The following is a 21,716-nucleotide window of genomic DNA, read 5'->3' as shown; positions in this document are numbered from 1 at the left end:
TGGCAGTCGCGCTTCGAGCTCGGTTCAGACAACTAACCTGCCATGCGGCGATTTGTGGCACATGTGGCTACCTATCTTACATGCATGGTAGTACTTACGTGCAACTTTGTATTTGTAACTAAATTTCCTTATTTTGTATGAATAATGGTACATGTATGGGCAGCAAAATTATGTTTTCCAGACCACAGTCCGTGGCACTGTTGACTTGGCCACGGTCATTTCACGCCTGATTAATAACACAGGCCTTCGTTAATCCCCGCGCGCCCGGGCCGGACAGTCAGGGCAGCCCACCATGTACCAATTATGGTTAATAGTCGTTATCGCCACTGTTTGTTGGTATAATAATGCTCTGACTGTGTATGTTACTAAGTTAGTGCAAATAGAAACGCGTAACGCTAGAATGTCAGGAACAGAGACGATCCTTACCTGTTGAAACTATGATTAATTCATTTATCTAAATGCCCCGTAAAAGCACGAATCTTGAAATTGCAATTCAGGGGGTGCTAAAATGTCATAACTCCTATGTTCGAGTATGCTTAATGTTACGACACAGACGAGGGTGTGAAGTGTGTAGAAAAGTCATAAACAGAACGCTGTACTCCAATTCAAGACACATGCGTCGATTGACAGGGGCGTGATGATTTCCGCCTCCTGAGACGCACCCGTGCCGGCTGTGTAATTGTGCTCCAGGAAAGTAAACAAGATAATTACAGGGGCGGGGGCATGATATAAACTCCCTCCCTAGGAGTTCTCCTTCCCTGGCAATCTTGTTGAGCGCCGTTCTTGTGTCGTTCCATTTCTACGGTATCAACAGAATGGACTATATCGCTGGGAACTCTAAAGTAACCTAGGTACAGTAGTAATAGTCAACATTGGGGAAGTCGATTATTTATATGTACATAGCCTGTTTCTGTGCTAATCAATGTAGTTCATAGGGAGTTTAGACTATTGCAAAGGGGTGACCCTAAGTGTAACATCGACTTACCTTGCTTGCGTGACTCGTTTTTTGGAGTTGAACAATTTCTCGTTTCCAACCAGAACCAGAAGTAAGCACATGTACTATCATCAGCTACTACTACTATATAAACATGATACGTACAGGTTGCTAAATGGATGAGAATGTGAAGTATGTATTGTATTGTAGATAGAAAGGGCTAGGTAGTTGTACTCAAGGAAAGTAAAACAAGATGATTACAGGGGCGAAGATGATACTTGACAAGCGTTTTCAAAAATTTCTACTTGGAGTCCACTCAAAATCTTCTAACGACGGCGTAAGAGGAGAGTTAGGAACTTTTCCCATTATAATATTTGCTAGAATTCAGCTCATCAAGTACTGGCACCGTTTGGTAAACTTACCTGAGGACTGGTCCTTATACACATAACGTTACATGTACAACACTGCATTTACTGGCGACCTTGACTGGATTAATCATGTTGAGGACATTCTCTATTACCACAGCTTTGGACAAACATGGTCAAAACCTGAGGTTTATAAAGCAGAATACATTGCCAACCAACCGCGCATCCGGCTACAAGATATATCCATACAGGAGTGATGTAGTTCTATTGAAAACAATTCAAAACTGTCCTTTACGTAGCAAATCAAAAGAATGTTATGAACAAGAAACGTACCTTTGCAAAGCAATAACTAGTTAAGAATCAGTAGCCATAAATTGAATATAGAAACAGGCAGATACTATACATGTACAATGTAGCCCCTGACCAAAGGTTCTGTCCATTCTGCCCAAAACCCAAAGAAGATGAATTTTACTTTATAATGGAATGTTTCTAAATACACGTTTTTACGTAATGAATTATTCACATCGCTCGAATCAAGTACAACAGATTTCAAGAGACTCGATGCTACAAACAGATTTGTATATATCTTTAGATGTCACAACCCGCATAATGCAAAAATAGGCAAATATTCCTTCAAGGACTGCTTGAAGGAATACGGATACTTATGATTAATTAGCCCACTCCATTGCAATACTACAACAAATGCAAAGAATCATGTTAGTCCTTGTTACGTTAACTAGGATGCTAAGCTTTATTCGACACCGGTACCTCTACTTTGTGGGATCGCGTGGCGAAGCAGCAGCGTGTTTGGCTTGGGACTGAGAGGTTTTGAGTTTAAATCCTGCAGTGACACCGATCTTGTGCCCATGGGAAAGGCAATTTACGCGGCTTTCCTCACTTTACTCAGGTGAAAATGAGTACCTAGCTTCGGCTACGGCTGTCCCTCAGATAGAACGTTAAATGAAGGTCCTGTGTTTAGGGAGAGCACCTCGCGCACTTGAACCCACCAAACGTGCGGTGTGCGATGGTGCAAATCCTGCTGTCTGGAGTTGGCGATTCACTGCAAATCACCAGGATGGAGGCCTGGCGAACCTCTGTCTCGTATCAGCCACACAGTGATTTACGTTATTCACCCAAATGGGATACCTGGCACATCCCCGTCTTCTAATTAGCCATACGAAAGGGTATGTCACTCCGTAAGGGGCGGTATAACCCTGTCGTGTGTAAGTACGTCGACCGATGATGATGACCTATATTTTGTACTTGGTGTAATAGTTCTTGCCATGCATTGTACCGTGTACAATTGTCATGCAATAAAGTTCTTCTACGGCCAATATGACATCTTTGTCCTCACAGGCTGCTCAGGGATTCCAAGATTGAAAACGAATAAAAAGATATAACAATTAATTGTATCATCTGTGTCTTGCAATTTCATAGTCTTTGTACATTGTTTCGCGGGCAGGAGATTATGACCAACTAGGCTGAATGATGACAAGGTTATAGTTCATTTACTTATTTGCAGAGATGTCGTATAACAAACATACGTCAGGCCCGCTACAGAGTAAAGCGGAATTCCTGTGATCTCGTATTAAGGCGCGGTCACATATAGCTCGTGCGATCGCCGTACGATCACTAACTAAAGTCATTTGGCCGAACAAAAATGTACGTATCAACTGTCTTGGTACACAAAATGCTGTTTTGAATCGATGTCGGTGGTTGGTTCTGGCACAACCTGCTTGAAAATCCCATGGCATCAAAATCATACAACAATCGCAGGACCTATGTGACTGCGCCCTTACGGGTAGTTACCTAGTAGCAGTTACCTATTCTAAGACGTGCGTGTGTGTGTGGCACACAGTTTCAGCTGTAGTGCACCAGAACATGTTGATACAGACCTGTGTCACACATTTTGCACATAAGAATATGAATCAAGACACTTTTTCTGTACTTTCTTCAAGTTCAAACATTACTGCGTCTACCTTTTCACAATGATGCCCACACATCTGCATCCCTCCTTACATCAATTTACGACTATTATCATCAGTAGCATTCTGCTAATTAATCATTGAAGTCACACGACCTTCGGGTAATCCCGAGTACTTTCCAACCCGGCAACTCGGCACAGAACGAAAGTGTACGGACGAATCAACAAGAATTCCTTGGCCTAGCACCTATGTATAGACCAGAGTCTGTACCCCAGGTAATGCCTGCTACCTTCAGTGTTATCGATAATGACTCAACTTCCCATTCTTAACATATATTCTGATAATATAGTGGGGTTTTTTAAAGAAAAACCCGGGATTTCATCAGGGCATTCGAAAAAATCCCGGGTTTTTAAAAGAAAAACCCGGGATTTTATTTGGGCACCCCAAAAAAATCCCGGGTTTTTTCAAAGAAAAACCCGGGATTTTTTTTTAAATCCCGGGACAAAAAAAAAATCCCGGGATAAATCCCGGGATTTTTCTATATTCAATGAAGCATGAAGACTCCCACTGGGGGGTATAACGATCCGTTGGGTAACAAGGAACATTTTCACAAAATATCTGATATATACGTGTAGTCTGTGAAAGGCTACAAGCATTAGTCCCAAGTGCTCTGCTCAGTCCCATTTTAATCTGCTCGATGTTATTCAATTGTTTTTTGTAAAAGTTATTTTTTGGAAGTTGTCACATAAAGATTTGGAATGAATACAGATCATGAAATAAAGACAGTTTTCAGGTATGATTAATATACTCAGCATTTTAAAGGAATTCTACCCACACATAGTAAAGTTAAAATCCTTCCCACATCTTTTAGTGTACATGTACATGGAGCAGCAGAAGTCTCTGTTTCTAACAAGAGTTCGGAGACCTCATATCTCCATGAAATAGCCGGATTATGTAAATGATTTCTACATTTACATAATCTATGCTTGGTTATGTACACATTTAGATTGGTCATAATAATGTTGATTGTGCAATCATTTACCATTTAGAAGGATTATAGCACTTTTACATTAATTATGCAAATTAAGGACATATTTGCATAATTGATATCTGTTGATGTTCTACCAGCCACAAACTACATATATGACAGGTATTTAAGTCCCACAATGGCAAACACTACAAATATAAATTTCCCTCATGAATTATGCAAATTAAGTGCCAGTTTGCATAATTTGCACTTCATTATGTACATATCTGTCTAAGCTACCTACATACCAAATATCATCTAAATTTGTCATTCCCTTGTCCAGTTATCCTCCTTACAAGATTTTGAGAAAAATGCCCCTGCAGTTCCAGAGCAACCTGCTATGGGACCCAAACATACACCACCTATTCCTTACGTCACAAGCTATTTGCCACCAAAAAATCAAGACCATAGCACATCCAGGTCAAAAGATACAAAAAACGGAACATCTGCTGCAGTACCAAGGTCACATACCAGGGGGCCCAAAATTGACCTTGACCTTCATCTTCCCAACACCTACTCAGATACCAAATATCATGGCAATCCATCCAGAGGTTTTTGAGTTATGCTGACCACAAATATCCGGAAACACAAACACACAGACAGACAGATGGACACACAGACAGACAGGCAGACACACCCAAAACTATATCTCAATTTTTCATGGAGATAATAATAATAATAAAGCCCTTCGGCCACATAGGCCATTACAGCAGGGCAGGGAGTTACTTAGTGGTAGTTGTAAGCGCGCTGACTCTCAGCGCTTCAGCCAGGGTCGGGGTCTAGAGAATGTTTTGACTGAACTCACCTTGTCTTTGCTGAGGAGTCTTGAGAGAGAGGACACGCACTCGCAGACTTACGTTTTGACGGTTTAATCTAGCAGTGTTAGTAGTTGTACAAAGGCCGCCAACTAAACTGGAAAGTTCTGGTTCTATCCCCTTGTCTGAATCTTCTTAAGTGGGTCTCTTGTTGTGTCCTCAGTGAATTCCTGTGTCCTGTGATTCTTCTCAGTTCTTGTATATTCCAAGGTGAGCTCTTAATCGTAAAACTTAGTCTGGTCTCCCGGCTACTGGCTGACTGTCCTCTGATGCCTTCTTCTTCTTCTTCTTCTTCTTCTTGGAGTACACTTGTCTCCAAGCCTAAATTTCCTGGAGAAATAATCTCCAGGCCTAAGTTTCCTGGGGTTGATCTCCACCAGGCCCAATTTTCCTAGAGTTGGTCTCCAGGCCTTTTCTGCCCTCTGTCTTCCTTCTGCGCGGGCTTCCTACTGTTCTAAGCTCCAGCCGCCCCTGGGCTCCCTAGCTGGAGCTTCCCGTGGCTACAAGTCGCAGGAAGTAACTTTGGCGGGAGATAACTTATGCTAATCTAAAACTAAAGGCGGCAAATTGAAAACTGTAAGTTGGCGATAACACTGGCCCCCAATTGTCCGTTTTACAACAATTTCACATTACATACATGTAATAAAGCCAACTTCCTTACACAATGACTATACTTTGTTTCAAATAGTTGTTAGTAGAAATATCATGCAATTGAAATAAGCTTGGCTGAAGTCCATATAGGGTTGTCTACTTCACTACGTCGTACGTTGCACATGCATTACATACAAGTTTCTTAGAGTATTAAAGTTCGAACATGACCACGTGATCCTCCTGGAATTCAGGTTGTTGGTTTGATCTTTGATCATCTACGGCTGTTCGTCCTCCGGCAGAATACATACTAGTTTGTCAATCGGTCGCTCCAGGATGTTACGCTGGGTCTTGACCTGCACTCGACGCACTAGTCCACGTCTGTCGGGCATGACTTGCACTATTTTGCCCCGCGGCCATGCGCCTCTCGGTGTTTGATCGTCCTTCATTATCACGATGTCTCCTACTGCAAAGTTTCTTCTAACCTTGCCCCACTTCTGGCGTTCCTGTAGAGCTGTGAGGTACTCCCTGGTCCACCTCTTCCAAAATTGGTCGGCGAGGTATTGTACTTGCTTCCAGCGCCTTTTAGCGTACAGGTCGCTCTTGTCTGTCAAGCTTGGTGGCAAGCTTGGTCCCGACCTCATTGTCAACAAATGGTTTGGTGTGAGCGCTTCAACATCGTTAATGTCCATGCTGACCGCCGTTATGGGTCTGCCGTTGATGATGTATTCCACTTCACAGAACAGGGTACGCAAACCCTCATCATCTTGTAGTTTCTGTTTGCTTATAGCATTGAGAACTTGTCTTATGGAGCGTATTTGGCGCTCCCAGACTCCTCCGAAGTGTGAGCCTGTAGGTGGGTTGAATCTCCAATCCACATTCTTCTTCAGCATGGTCTCACTTATCTGGCGCTCGTTCCATTTCTTTATCTCCTTCTCCATCTCAGCCTTGGCCCCTACTAGATTTGTTCCGTTATCTGACCATATCTGCTTTGCTTGTCCGCGACGAGCGACGAACCTCCTAAGTGCACTGATACACGAGTCTGTATCTAGTGAGTCTGCCTTTTCAATATGTACAGCGCGAGTCGCCATACACGTGAATATTACTCCATAGCGCTTCACGGTGCTACGGCCTCTCTTGACCTCTATCGGTCCGAAGTAGTCTACACCGACTCTGGTAAATGGTGGTTCATCTGGTGTTACACGATGTGATGGCAAGTCCGCCATCTTCTGCTCTCCTGGCTTGCCGCGCTGTCTGCGACAGACGACACATTTGCTTATCACCTTTCTCACTAAGGAGTTGATCTTGGGTATCCAGTACCGTTTTCTTGCCAGGGCTATTACGTATTCCCTTCCCATGTGTCCCACGTTACTGTGGAGCTCTTGAAGCATAAGCTCTGCTGCTCTTGACTTCTTTGGAAGCAGTATGGGATGTTTTGTTTCCACTGGCAAGGTTGATCTTCCCAGTCTTCCTCCCACTCGAAGGATGCCTTTAGCATCCAACTTAGGATCCAGCTTTTTGACGGTACTGCTCATCCCTTCTTCTTTGTACTTCATTTGCACATGCTTTATGACAATCAACTCTGCTTGTTCCAAGTCATAGCATGTTGGACTCAGTGGCTTCTTCTTTGTCAACAAGGCTTGGCGTACCTTTACTAGCCAAGCTATAGCCTTCTTCAGTCGGTGCCAGCTCGAGTAATGGCGTAGAAGTTTGTCAACTGGGTTCTCCTGTTCAACTTCTTGTGCCACTATTGCATGCACCTTTATCTCCGGGTCGAGCTGTGGCTCATTAACCCTTATAATGTCCGGTTGGCTTGGCCACCGGCTCTCTTCTTGCCACAGGAACTGTGGCCCCTTTAGCCATCGTTCATTCTCGATGAAGTCTTGTATGGGTTGACCTCTTGATGCATCATCCGCGGGGTTCAAACCAGACTCAACGTAGCGCCACTGTCTCGGACTTGATACCTGTCTTATGGTTGCGAGCCTGTTCGCCACGAAAGTGTGGAATCTGGACGTCTCATTGTTGATGTACTTGAGGACTGTAGTACTGTCGGTCCAGAAATGCGTTCTGTCCACCTTGAGGTCTAACTCTCTCTTGAGCATTGAGTCCACGCGGACTGCAACTACTGCCGCATTAAGTTCCAGTCGTGGTATGGTGATCTTCTTTAGCGGCGTCACTCGTGATTTTCCCACAAGTAGCGTGCAATGGACTTTGCCCTCTTGGTTTTCCATTCTAACGTACGATGCAGTGCCGTATCCAACCTCACTAGCATCTGCAAAATGGTGAAGCTGTACAGATGTAGGTGTTCCAAATCCTCTTGGTTTCAAACACCTGTCCACCTCGAATTTACTGCTAAGCAACTGTAGGTCACTCTCCCACTCTTGCCAGGCATTGAAGTGTTTTTCCGGTATTTCATCATCCCAGCCCAGACTTTCTTTGCAGAGATCCTGCAGGATCATCTTTGGCGGTAAGAGTGCTGGTGCTACCATTCCCAAGGGGTCGTAGAAGGAGCTGACCACTGACAATATTCCCCTTCTCGTGGCCGGCTTTTCTGTACTGAGGGTTCGGTAGCCCAGCGTGTCAGTTTGCACATTCCACAGCATGCCCAGTGCCCTTTCTGTGGGCATACTGTTATATTTCAGGTCTAGGTTCTTAACTTCCTCCGCCCTCTCAGTCACTGGTACAGCCTTGATAACTTGCTGATAATTGCTGATCCATTTAGTCAGCCTAAAACCTCCAGTGCCACACACACTTCGGATATCCTCGGCCAAACACTGTCCTTTCTCTACAGTTTCTGTTGATTTTAACAGGTCATCAACATAGAAATCACCTTTGATTGCTTTCAGCACTTCTTCATCATACTGATCCTTGCAGTCATCCGCCAATCTTTTCAAAGCGTAGTTGGCACAGCTAGGGGAGGACGTCGCACCAAACACGTGCACTGTCATACGATACTCTTCCAGCGGTTTGTTTATCTGACCCTCCGGCCACCACATGAAGCGCTGATAGTCCCTGTCCTCTGATGGTACTTTAACCTGGGAGAACATTGCTTCAATATCTGCCATCAAGGCCACGGGTTCCTGTCTGAACCGAGTTAACACTCCGAACAGCGTGCTGGTCAGATCTGGACCCTGAAGCAGCTCCTTGTTGAGGGAGGTGCCGGCGTAGGATGCGGCGCAGTCAAAGACAACTCGCATCTTTCCCTTTTGCGGATGGTACACCCCGTGGTGGGGAACGTACCATACCCGGCCTGACTCAATCTTCAGCTGTTCTGTGGGTACCCGTTCCGCGTAGCCCTTTTCTATTATTTTCTGCATGAACAGGGTGTATTCTTCTTGGAAGCTGCCATTTTTCGTCATCTTCCTTCTTAGATGGTTAGCTCTTTGAAGGGCTACTTGCTTGTTGTTTGGCAGCTCTGGTGGACTGTTTCGGAAGGGTAACGGAATCTGATAATGGCCATCTTCTTTCTTCGTGCCTTCAGATACGATCTTCATAAACCTTTGATCTTCCACTGACATTTCTTTCTTATCATCCTTTGTTTCGTTGAAATCATTGTTGAAATACTCTGTCAGCTGTTGATCCAGACTGATTCTGTTGACATTAGCCTTGTCGTCACTGGCCCCCTTGAGGGGTCCATTTACTGACCATCCTAGTACTGTCCTGATGGCGTATGGACCTCCGCCTTGACTGTGAACTACCTGCCAGGGCTCTACAGCCTTAGGCACATTGTTACCAATTAACAATCCAATTTCTGCATCAATCTGAGGCACGTCTACCTCATTGAGATATGGCCATGCCGTAAGGTCCTTCGTCGTTATGATGTTTGTCTTGGATGCAGGTATTTTCTTTTGCGTGTATGCTGTTGCTATGGGGATTGTGTTTTCCCCTTTCAAGTCCATGACCTCTAGGTCATGCAGGACTTCGCTCTGCACTGCTTTGGTGTCATTAATTGTATTCAGCTTCAACTTTGTTTTCCTGCCACTTGTCTTCAGCTGATCCTTTAAGGCCTCGGTACAGAATACCACATCGCTTCCCGAGTCCAAGAAAGCATATGTTTCGACTGTGATGTTTGTGGTCTTGCTGCGGACCTTCACAGGAATTATCGGTGGTACTCCTTCCCAGCTACATCCGGTGCGTAGTACTCGTCCTACTGCAGCCGTCTTCTTGGGTACCGTTCCAGCATCCCTGTGTAACACAGTAGGGTGAGATTTTTGACACCTCTTACACTCTGCCCGCTGCCTGCAGTCCCTCGCCATGTGTGTTGTAGCTTTCAAGCAACCAAAGCACAAACCTTGGCCTTTGATGTACCGCAGGCGTTCGTCCATTGGTTTGGCGCCGAGCACCCTACAGTCGCTCAGGTAATGATTGGGTTTCGCACAGTACAGACAGCCACCTGTAGACTCAGTTTCTGCACTGTCTGTTGCCATAGCTACTGCTAAGCTTGAACCCCTCCTAGGTCCATGCTTCTGTTTGAAGCCAGAACTCTGGCTCTTCTCTCTGTTGTTGAGATCGCCAAAGACCTCATTAGAGACCACGTCTTCTTCTTTCTGCACGAAGGCAGCAAAGTCACTGAAAGTGACTGAGCGTTCCTTCACTATTCCGTGAGAGTGCCTTCTCCACCTTTCTCTTAGCTTGAAAGGAAGCTTGTCCACAAGCAACTTGATGTTGGAATAATGATCCAACTCTCTCAGGTACCTGTCTCCACTCATGGCGTTTTTACATTCCATTAAGAACAAGACGAAATTCTTCAAGGCCGCTTTGTCTTCTGCCTTGATCTCTGGCCACTTGGAGACTTGCATGGAGTACGCCCGAGATATCTTGTGGGGTGTCCCATACCTTTCTTGTAGGGATTCCTTTGCTTTCCTGAATCCTTCTTCAGGATCCATTAGGAAACAGCTGTCCACAATCTTCTTGGCCTCCCCTCTGGTATACTGTTGTAGATATGACAAACGGTCTTCTGCATCTGATGTCTTGTCTTCTATCGCATGTTTGAATGCCCTTACGAATGTTGTGTACTTCAGTGGGTCACCATCGAAAACACTGATAGCTCTCGTTGGCAGGCTGGCTTGTTTGTTGTGTTCCACCATCAGCTTGGTGACCTCTGCCTGTGCACTCACTAGCCCTTGCAGAAACTCCTCAGGGGTTGTGGTGACTGTGTTCCCTTGCTCACTTCTTTGCTGACTTACCACGTTGTCAACATGCTGTGGTAATCCTTTACTGACGGAGATGTTCTGCTTTGGTTCAGGTGGCAGAGTTGTACTTGTTTGCAACATGTCGTTTGTGGCGTTTGGGGGTTGCTGAGGTGTACGAACTGGAGGCTGGTACAGTGTGCGACCGCTTGGCATCCTCAAAGCACTGTAGCCAAGATTGTGATCCCTTCGCTCCGAGTTACTATACTCACGCTTCTGCCTTGTCTTATCTGTAACCGTCCAGAGTGCGCTATGCCCCTGTTCTTCTTGCTTTACTTGACGAGGTACATAGCTGAGGATGTTGGGATCCAAGACAGGTGAACGCCACTTGGGATGTTCTTCCCCGCCGTGTTTATCACCTCTGAGCTCCTGCTCTTCCATGTCCTTGAACATCTTGATCTTCGCATCCTCTACGGAAATCTCAGTCCTTATCGCTAACAGCTGCTTTTCCTGTTCAATCTCCAAGGACTTCCTTTCTAGAGCTAATCTCTCCTGCAGTGCAGTGGCCTGGACCATCAGCTCTAGCCTTTTAATTTCAGAGTCTACTCGAGAAGCTGTACTTGTACGACTCTGAACCGATCGCCTTCCTAGTGAACCTGTGTGAGAAACACTGTCCGACGGTTTGACTGTTAGACTTAATCCATCTGCCCCGAGGGGTTCTGTGTGATCTGTACTTATATCCATCCACCTTTCCACTTCGTGATAGAAGATTTCTGCTGATTCAAACTTGTCAGCAGCCCACTGCTTGTTATCTTCTTCCGCCTGTTCCGGTGACAGGGTAAGCTGATATTCTCTATGTGCTTCTTTCAATTCCTCATACGTCTCACGCCACAATGTCAGCTCGCCTTGTACGTACCACTTGTTTTCTGGACTTTCCATCCAGGACTTTATTGCGTTGGCCTTGCTCGTAAGCTTTCCCAACACAGAGGATCTGAATACTTTCTTTCTTCTCTTCTCTTCTATTATTTGCCACTCTGCCTTCTTAGGCACTCTTTTTTGTAGATCCTCATTTTTCTCTTCTCCCTCTGCACCTACTGTAGAGGAGTCCTTCTCCTCCATTCTGTTTACTGTCCAAGTTTTGCTTGGCCTTCAGAGGTCTGTTCTGATCACACAGCTGTGCTGTCACTCAGGATACCCTAAAACTGCTAATTGTTCTGTCTGGTGGTATTTGTCGTTGTACAGAGGTATTTACATGCGATGTAATACAATACACGATTACCCAATGTCCTTGCACTTGACAGTCGGACTAAATTCTGAAAAGGTTAAATTCTTCCCCTTTCAGACGCATAAACAGACAATGGTAACTTCTTGCAACAATTATCTGTTTTACGGTAAGGTGACCTGCTGCAAGGGGTTGCTACTTCCTCTGAGTTAGGTCATCAATCATCAACCACATTCGGATATGTCAACCCACTCAAGAGGCCTTTGTTTCCTGTAGATACCACATGCAGGCCTTGCTAGCCTCGACAGACAATTCCTTAATATTCACAGCCCTTTGCTGTAATCCTTCGAACTGCATACCACTTTAGCGACAGTTCTCTTGGTACTTTCACTCGTTAGAGTCCTTGACCAATAAGTTTTACTCGTTAGAGTCCTATAACCAGTTTTACTGGTTCCTGTCGACCATAAGTTTTACTTGAGTCCTATGGTCTCCTATGACCAACAGTTTTTACTTGAATCCTTCCAGGACCACTAAGTTTTACTCGTTAGAGTCCTATAACCAGTTTTACTGGTTCCAGTTGACCGTAAGTTTTACTGTAAGCGCGCTGACTCTCAGCGCTTCAGCCAGGGTCGGGGTCTAGAGAATGTTTTGACTGAACTCACCTTGTCTTTGCTGAGGAGTCTTGAGAGAGAGGACACGCACTCGCAGACTTACGTTTTGACGGTTTAATCTAGCAGTGTTAGTAGTTGTACAAAGGCCGCCAACTAAACTGGAAAGTTCTGGTTCTATCCCCTTGTCTGAATCTTCTTAAGTGGGTCTCTTGTTGTGTCCTCAGTGAATTCCTGTGTCCTGTGATTCTTCTCAGTTCTTGTATATTCCAAGGTGAGCTCTTAATCGTAAAACTTAGTCTGGTCTCCCGGCTACTGGCTGACTGTCCTCTGATGCCTTCTTCTTCTTCTTCTTCTTCTTCTTGGAGTACACTTGTCTCCAAGCCTAAATTTCCTGGAGAAATAATCTCCAGGCCTAAGTTTCCTGGGGTTGATCTCCACCAGGCCCAATTTTCCTAGAGTTGGTCTCCAGGCCTTTTCTGCCCTCTGTCTTCCTTCTGCGCGGGCTTCCTACTGTTCTAAGCTCCAGCCGCCCCTGGGCTCCCTAGCTGGAGCTTCCCGTGGCTACAAGTCGCAGGAAGTAACTTTGGCGGGAGATAACTTATGCTAATCTAAAACTAAAGGCGGCAAATTGAAAACTGTAAGTTGGCGATAACAGTAGTGTTGTGTGTTCAACTCCCAGACTCTTTCCTGCAGTGCTGAAAGTAGCTTTCAAAGCTAATAATATAAGCAGGGAAAGCAGTATGTACCATATGTTGCATGTGCTGACTTTTTTGTTGTTATTTTTCTCCCGGTTCATAACAAATTATTGCCACCAAAGAGGAAACAAACTATATAGACATTCCTCTGAAATACTCCTATAGTTATAATGCTTTCGATAATCATGTTTGTAAACAACCTTTATCCCAGATATCTCAAAAATAAAAAAGAATTCCATTGTTGGAAGTGAAAATACATAGAAAATCGTCATTCAAATTTGGGAAAGTGAAAAGTTGGTTCGGGCAAGTAAACTTCTAAAATTAAAAGTAAAATTATGTACTCGCCCGATATGACGTCACAAGTGAATTTTTGAAAACTTGTCCAACCCTGCCATGTACATATAAGGCAGCATGTATCCAGAATGTTCTGATAAATATCATGTACATAGGTTCATAAAGCTGTGATGAAAGAAAACTTCTTACGCAAAGGCCAGTACAATGTTGATCAAAGACAAAGAAAGAGACTTGCAAAATTAGCAGCTATAGTAGGTTTGGATGCCAGGCTATATACCCCATTCCCATTATGTTCTGGATATGAGCTACTGGGCCTTGTTAGGTCATGTGATGATGACGACTTCAAGTGTAGCCTTTACTTGTTGAAATACGAGATACATCTATTGAGATGGACGGGTCTCATTTATTCCAGAACAAAAGCTCTCAAAACATTGCACCTTGGCATTACAAACAAACCATGGTGACCTGCAGGTGTAAAAATGTTTTGAAGTAAAACTGTGACCAGGGAGTGGCACATATAAGGTTTCAAGTTCTAAGGCCTGAACATGGCATCTCAAGTTTGTCCTCCAGGACCTACAGCATACAGAAGGAGTTTTCTAGAGAGGTATCTCACCTGTACTATCTGCTTAGAGCCTTACAAAATGAATATTGAGGCACTACCATGTAAGCACATCTTCTGTCTGGGGTGTTTAGAAGGCCAACATAACAAGTGGTTAGAGGATTGCAGAAGGACGCCAGATCAGGAGCCATTCGGGTGTTCAATATGTCAAACACCTGCGACTTTGCCCTCTAAGGGAGTGGCAGGGCTTCCTGACAACCATCTTGTGGCCAACCTGTGTGAGGAATTCTCCAAGAAAACTCAGGTGGGAGGACAGAAAAACAGGTGTGTCTTCCATTCCAAAAAAGATGTTGGCCTGTTTTGCCAGCAGTGCGAGATACCAGTCTGTGGTGAATGTACTGTGAATACCCACTCAGGTCACACATTTGCAGGAGTTCAACAGGTAGCACCACAGATGAAAGCTAACATCAGGGCAAAGCTCAACAACAGTCTACACAAAATGAAGGCCTTCTCTGCATTCCTAAATAAGATTGTAGATGCACAGAAAAGGCTGACAGACAACAGGACTCAAGTTCAACAAGAGATATACAAAGCTTATGAAGTACAAGAAAAAAAATTACAAGAACAGGAAAAGAGACGGGAGCTTCAAGAACAGAGGAATGGACTTTTGGCAACTTTGGAAAAACAACAACAGGACAACATGGCTGCTTTGGCAGGACAGAGAAACATTGTGCTGACTCAGCTGGCTGAACTGTCCAGGGTTTGTGAAGGTGCAGAAAAGATTGTGAAACAGGAAATGCCAGTATGGATCACACAGGACTTGAATCTGGCACAACAAATTGCAGAGTTTAAGCTCAGCACTCAAATTCCTGAGATTTGTGAAACTAGACTTTATCATTTTGAACCACACAAATCTGATACACTGATGGAGCTAGGTAAGGTAACATCACAATCTATGTCTGCCAAGCAGTTGGTTCAGTCCAGTGACACAAATACTGGAGAAGCTAAAAGTACAGATCATGTCAAACCACCCAGAGTGGGCAATTCATGGGTGAGGAAAGTCAAGTTTGGTGAATGGGGATCACATAGAGGGGAATTTAAGTGTTCTTCAGGAGTAGCTGTCTCACTGGACAATGAGGTTTACATTGCTGATTGTGAAAACTTCAGAATCCAGGTGTTCACAATGGATGGTGTTTATCTCAAAAAGTTCGCAACAATTCTGCCACGAAAAACTGGTAAAAAGTTAAGACCACATGATGTTGCTGTGGATAGAAATGACAACCTGTGGGTGGTGAGTAAGGATCATATAGTGCAGTATTCCAGGGAAGGCAAAGGTTTGGCCCAAATAGATCTTCCATATGTTGATAACACTCGTGGCATAACTGTGGCAACAGAACAGGTGATTGTCACAGAGTGTGATGGGCAGAATGGCTGCCTTCGACTATTTAACCGTGATGGTTCTGAGGTCAATATATATTGTTCACCACTGTTTGGGTTCCCACAATGTGTCACTGTGGATGGAGAGGGGAACATTCTGGTCACTGATAACAGGAATCATTGTGTCCATGTCTTGGACAGAGATGGGAACTTCAAGTTCAAGTTTGGGAGTGAGGGATCTGGTGAAAGTCAGTTGAAATATCCTCGGGGTATTTGTGTTGATGGGATGGGAAACATCATTGTGGCTGACAGTGGAAATGGTTGTGTGAAAATGTTTGACAGTCAGCGCAGATTTCTGTGTCACATTGCATCTGAGAGAGAGTTGCAACTTGCCCCAAATGATGATAATGATAATAACACTGCAACTGGTACGAAGTGGCCCTATGGTGTTGCTGTGTCACCAGGTGGAGACGTGGTGGTGACTGAGTATTACACTGCATCAGTCTGGACATTGGGTTAGCGCTGTACAATAGATGGTACAGGACATGCTACAGTGCAACCTAACCCTTGAAATGACAATGTCACTGTTCTGACTTAAGCTAATAAACAGGTATACATATTTTATACAGCATCTGGCTATCAACATCTTTGCAGCTTTGTGGTAGAAGGAACAAAAAACATCAACTGTCTCCTTGCTTACTTTGGCACACAGTGTGTAAATAGTTGCTTAAAGGCATAGGCAGCAAGTCAACGGTAAATGATATTTTACATATTACAAATACAATGTGTTTCTCAAAGGTTTACACCTTTTCTACATTGTGAAAATCATAATACTAATAGGAAGAAACTTGACTTGGTAAGCTTCTTCTGCACCACCCCAACTTCCCCACTTTATATTCTGTTGTAAGTAGTTGAAATTTATGATTAAGGGAGGTACAAGCAGACAAGGCTAGTTGACGTGTAAACATCCATGTAGGAACAACACTTTGGAGACCTCATATGTTCATGAAATATTCTGAATATGCAAACGACTTCCACATTAAATTACATAATCTAAATGTCACAATGTTGACAGCTCAATCATTTACTACTAAGAATTATAGCACTTTGCAATAATTATACATCTTAGGAACTTAGTTGCATAATTGGTTAATGTTCCACCTGACATAAACTACTATTAAATGTATTTGAGCCCTGTAATGGAAAAAACTGGAAATCTAGATTTCCATTTTTCTTAGAAATGACAAGGCAGCACATATCCAGAATGTTGAGGTTAATTTCCCGTACGTAGGTTGATATAGTTGTGCTAAATGCTTAAGGTGTCTTAATGCTATGGCTTTGAACTTACTCATTGAAGCAACATTGACCAAAGATTTGCTGACGTCACACTTCTGGTCCGGATATGTGACATAGGCTTTGGGTCATTACGTCTTGAAAAGGATCAGAGGACTGATCAAAAGCTTGTTAATAAGTGCTTTAGTTTTGTGTAAGGTTCCAAAGTTTAAAATTGTATCATAATATTGACCAAAGATGATGAAAGAGACAGGTTTTGATGCCAGGCAGTCTCATTATGCTCTGGGTGCGAGCTATTGGGCCTTGTTGGGTCATGTGATGATGACGAGTTCAAGCAACTAGTTCAAAAATGAAATACCATACGGCACTTTTGTTGAGATGGATGGGGTTTTATTCTAGAACAAAAGCTCTGTAAACATTGCACCTTGGCAACTTACAAAGCAACCACAGTATCCTGAATGTTCAAAGATGTTTTGAAGTAAAAGTGAGACCAGGGAGTGGCACATAAGGTTTCCAGTCCTAAGGCCTAAAAATGGCAAACTCTCAAGATCGTCCTACAACTGCATACAGACAGAGGATACTGGAAGAGTTTCTCTCCTGTAGCATCTGCAAGAAGCCTTACAGGCAGCCCAAGATCCTGCCATGTCACCATTACTTTTGCCAGGAGTGTTTGGAAGTTCGGCATGAACAATGGTTAGAGACTTGTGAAAGGGCAGAGAGGCCAGACCCGTTCAGGTGCCCAGACTGTGCCCATCCTGTGATTTTGCCCTCCGAGGGGATATCTGGACTTCCCAACAATGATCCTATAGCCAACCTGTGTGAAGAATTCTCCATGAAAACCTCACTGACGTCTGATGACATACAGGTGGGAGGACAGAAGAACATGTGCAGCTTCCACCCTCATGAAGAGTTTAAGCTCTACTGCCTAAAGTGTAAGGTACCGGTTTGTAGTGATTGCATCGCCCATTCTCACTCTGGGCACACAACTAGTGAAGCAAAACAGATTAAGGATAACATCATCGCTGAGCTCGACACTGGCTGGCAGAAGATGGAGGCATTTCCAAACTTCCTCCAGGAGATCAAAAACCGACAGAATAATCTGTTGGACAACAAAGTACAAACTCAACAGGAGATAAACAAGGCTTACAATGATCAGGTGAAGAAGATTGAAGATCAGCGTGACAAACTATTGGCTGATGTGGAGAAGAGTTTTGAGGACAACATGGCTGCCTTGATAGAACAGAATAAACAGGTGCTGATCCAGCTGGTCAAACTGTCCATTATTTGTGAGAGAACAGAACAGCTCATGGAACAAGAAGAAGGGGTGTGGCTCTCATTAGACAATGCAAACTTGGTACAGATACTCAAGGAAAGGTTCCAGAAGGTTGAAACTCCTGAGATCTGTGACAGTGAGCTTTGCCATTTTGAACCAAAGAAATCTGGTGCACCCATTGAGTTAGGTAAGGTAACAAGTGTCAGGCCAATCAGGGTGGGAAAACCATGGGTGAGGAAAGTTAGATTTTTGGGAGAAGGATCAGTTTGGGCGAATTTTAACTGTCCTACTGGAGTAGCTGTCTCACAGGATAATGAGGTTTACATTGCTGATCTGCATAACAGCAGAATCCAGGTGTTCACAATGGATGGTGTTTACATCAGAGAGTTTACAACAACTCTGCCAGGTGCAGCAGAACAGAGAAAACCACATGATATTGCTGTCGATAGAAACGACAACCTGTGGGTGGTGACTACAACACATGTAGCACAGTATTCCCGGGAAGGGAATTATTTGGGCAAAATAGATCTTCCACATGTGATAGACCTCCGTGGCATAACTGTAGCTATGGCAACAGAACAGGTGATTGTTGCAGACGGGCTGAGTTGTGGACTTCGAGTGTTTAGCCAAGATATATATGGTTCAGATCATAGATCACCAGATCCTTGGTGGCCAGAACATGTCACTGTGGATGGGGAGGGGAACATTCTGGTCACTGATAGCAACAATGACTGTGTCCATGTCTTGGACAGAGAGGGGAACTTCAAGTTCAAGTTTGGGAGTGAGGGATCTGATGAAGGTCAGTTGAATGATCCTCAGGGCATTTGTGTTGATGGGAAGGGAAATATCCTTGTGGCTGACAAAGGAAATGGTTGTGTGAAAATGTTTGACAGCCAGGGCAGATTTCTGTGTCACATTGCAACTGATATGGAGCGGCCCTGTGGTGTTGCTATGTCACCAAGTGGAGATGTGGTGGTGACTGATGTTGGTGTTGACACTGCTTCTGTATCGGTCTGGACACAGGGTTAGAATTGTGCCAAAGAGTGGTAAAGGCCATGCTACTAGTATTTTGTATAATCTCTCAAATTACATACTTGGAAGCTCTGGGAAGGAGCTGAGCTTTGACGGGAAATATAGTCAGTATCTTGATAGCTGTTGACACACCAATTTGAAAGAACTGCAGCATTCAGGCTGACACCCCTTTGTAGTGGTACAGTCCGTAGTCAGCTGGCAGTCAATAACCTCATTTTGGCTCACTCAGTTTTCAAGGCTACTAATTGATGAGGAGTTAGTAATATAAACTGCTTTGGTTTTTTTGATGGTGTTTTTGCTGTCATATCTCTTCCATATGCCAGTTTCATATAGCATTGTAGCATAGGAGTTGCATTTGGGCCTGGATGAAGTTTGGTTCTTGGATGTTAGTAATGAAATATATGTAACAGGGTGGACAGAAAGCTTTTAATAAACAGCTGGGATTCTGGTTAGATGAAATGAAATAAAATTATGTGCAGCTGTTAATATGTAATTAGTACATAGTAGGATTAGTAAAACAGATATGTTATACATGTATGTTATCTACTTGTCATCTACTTGCATTGACTTGCATTTCGTATGGGTGGCGCACTCTAATCTATATACTTAGTCTGGTAGCAACATTGCCGTTATGTGTCTTGAACAAATGTGACGCAACAGCTCAAATAAACATATTGTATGAATGCACTTTAACACTCACCCAGCCTATCTAGTCAATTCACATCCTTCACCAGCTGTACTCATCTCGATTACTGCAGATAAAACTGGAGCTAACTGCACATATAGCAGATGTTTATCTGTACATAATTTATACATGTATATAGCCCATGCTGTGTGTGAAGGTTTGTTTGTTGTAAAGGTTGTTTTGTCTGGAAGTTGTTGAATAAAGATTTGAACTGAATGCCTTGTCAGATATGATTAATTCTATATTAGGCTATAATGAATATATCAGGATTATACAAAAAACTGTCTCACATAGAAATTAACTGACAGTAATTCTTACCCATAGTATAAAGATGTGATTCTTCCGACAACTTTCAGTGGATACAGAGCAGTGCAAATCTATGTTTCTAAAGCCCTTGGGCCACACAGGCCACTACAGCAGGGCAGGGGGTAATAGTAGTCAACTGGTAGTGTTGTCTGTTCAACTCCCAGACTCTTTCCTAAAAGTGCCTACTAAATACTAGTACAGTACAAATAAATAAAAAATATAAATTACATGTATAAGTAGGAAATGCAGTATGTACCATTAATAATTCAAGATTTTGGTAAAACCCAGTAGCTTCAAGTTCAACTCTAACTTTCTGAACAAAATGTAAACACTGTACCCCATGCTGTACCCCATAGGATGTAGTTGAGGCCAGCTGTGAACATACAAAGTCTTGAAAATCTGTTCTCCTAAACTGAATCAGACCATTGATTAGAGTGTTTCTCACAAAGACCACCTGAGTTTGATGACCACAGGTGCATGTTTGTCCTTATATGGATAGCCATCGGATTTCCCTGTATAACAGCTCATAGCTAGTCTTGCCTACCATAAAATTTGTATTTCCTGCCATATACCTGTATAGTACTTTTCAATAACAGAACAAAGTGCCACCTATCTGTTACAATTGGAATTACAGGCACGAGAGCAAGAAGCACTAACAAAAGGCTGACTGGGCTTACGTTAATTTAGTTTTTAAAAATGTGCGAACACATAAATGTCAAATTGTCAAATGGTTCAAAGTGCCTAAAGTATTCATACAATGAGTGGGGCTTAAAGTATTAAAAAGCCAAAATCCACTTAAATAAGGGGAAAAACTCTGGGTAAACACAAATGTCATGACCACAGTTGGAACAACAACATTGACAGAGCCAGTCACCTGTAAAATTTGACCCTGCCTGACATTGAGGGGCGTGTTTTTGTCTAACAGGTGCATTCATACAGGTGTAACAGGTGTGACAGAGCCTACACGGGTATTCAGTAAGGGGGTCCATGATTGGTGCAGAATTGTTGTTTATAGACAACTGTTTAACACAACAGAAGAAGTCTCTTTATCAATTCTCTGCAATCAGATGTATTTTCTGAACACACCAGGTTTACATTCCAAGTAGGGAAAGGGGCATCATGAAAGTTCTGTAGCCTGAACAACCAACAAGACCCACCCAGTAAACAACTATTCATGGCAGAAGTGACCAATAAGAAGGCCTGTATGTGTAACAAGTGTCACTGAGTAAACCCTGAACTGAAGCCAGAGGCTAGGCCACCATGATTAAGGAAACAGTTCCTTGTCTGGAGGAAAGGTAAGCTGTTAGTTTAAGTTGTCATCATCCTTAATCTCCCAGCAGATCCTGCGGTACCATACATATCATCAAAAGTCTGACTCCCTTTGGCCGGCTTCACTCCTTGGCCAGCTTTGATCTTATGGCACAGCAGGATCTGCTTGGAGATTAATATTATCATATGTTAGTGTTTCAAAACACTACAACTAAAATCTATCACTCAGTACAAAGCTGTAAAGCTTCACTTTGTTCTGTAACTTTTAAAATCTATGTTTTAGTTTGACTTACTAGTGAACAATTTATAAGGTTTCA

At 43.4% G+C, this 21,716-nt stretch overlaps 1 protein-coding gene across 1 annotated transcript; it reads right to left on the bottom strand.

Moving 5' to 3' along the window:
* Positions 1-5,932: 5,932 nt before the first annotated feature.
* LOC118403009 lies at positions 5,933-11,902 on the bottom strand. Its single transcript, XM_035801445.1, has one exon. The coding sequence runs from the start codon at positions 11,900-11,902 to the stop codon at positions 5,933-5,935; it is 5,970 nt and encodes a 1,989-aa protein (XP_035657338.1).
* Positions 11,903-21,716: the final 9,814 nt, after the last annotated feature.

The sequence above is a fragment of the Branchiostoma floridae genome, chromosome 16, assembly GCF_000003815.2.
Source record: "Branchiostoma floridae strain S238N-H82 chromosome 16, Bfl_VNyyK, whole genome shotgun sequence".
NCBI classification, from domain to species: Eukaryota; Metazoa; Chordata; class Leptocardii; order Amphioxiformes; family Branchiostomatidae; genus Branchiostoma; species Branchiostoma floridae.
This window is presented reverse-complemented; position numbering and strand designations above follow the sequence as displayed.

Coding starts and splice junctions, on each gene's coding strand:
- LOC118403009 (XM_035801445.1), bottom strand. CDS start 11,902: ATGGAGGAGAAGGACTCCTCTACAGTAGGTGCAGAGGGAGAAGAGAAA.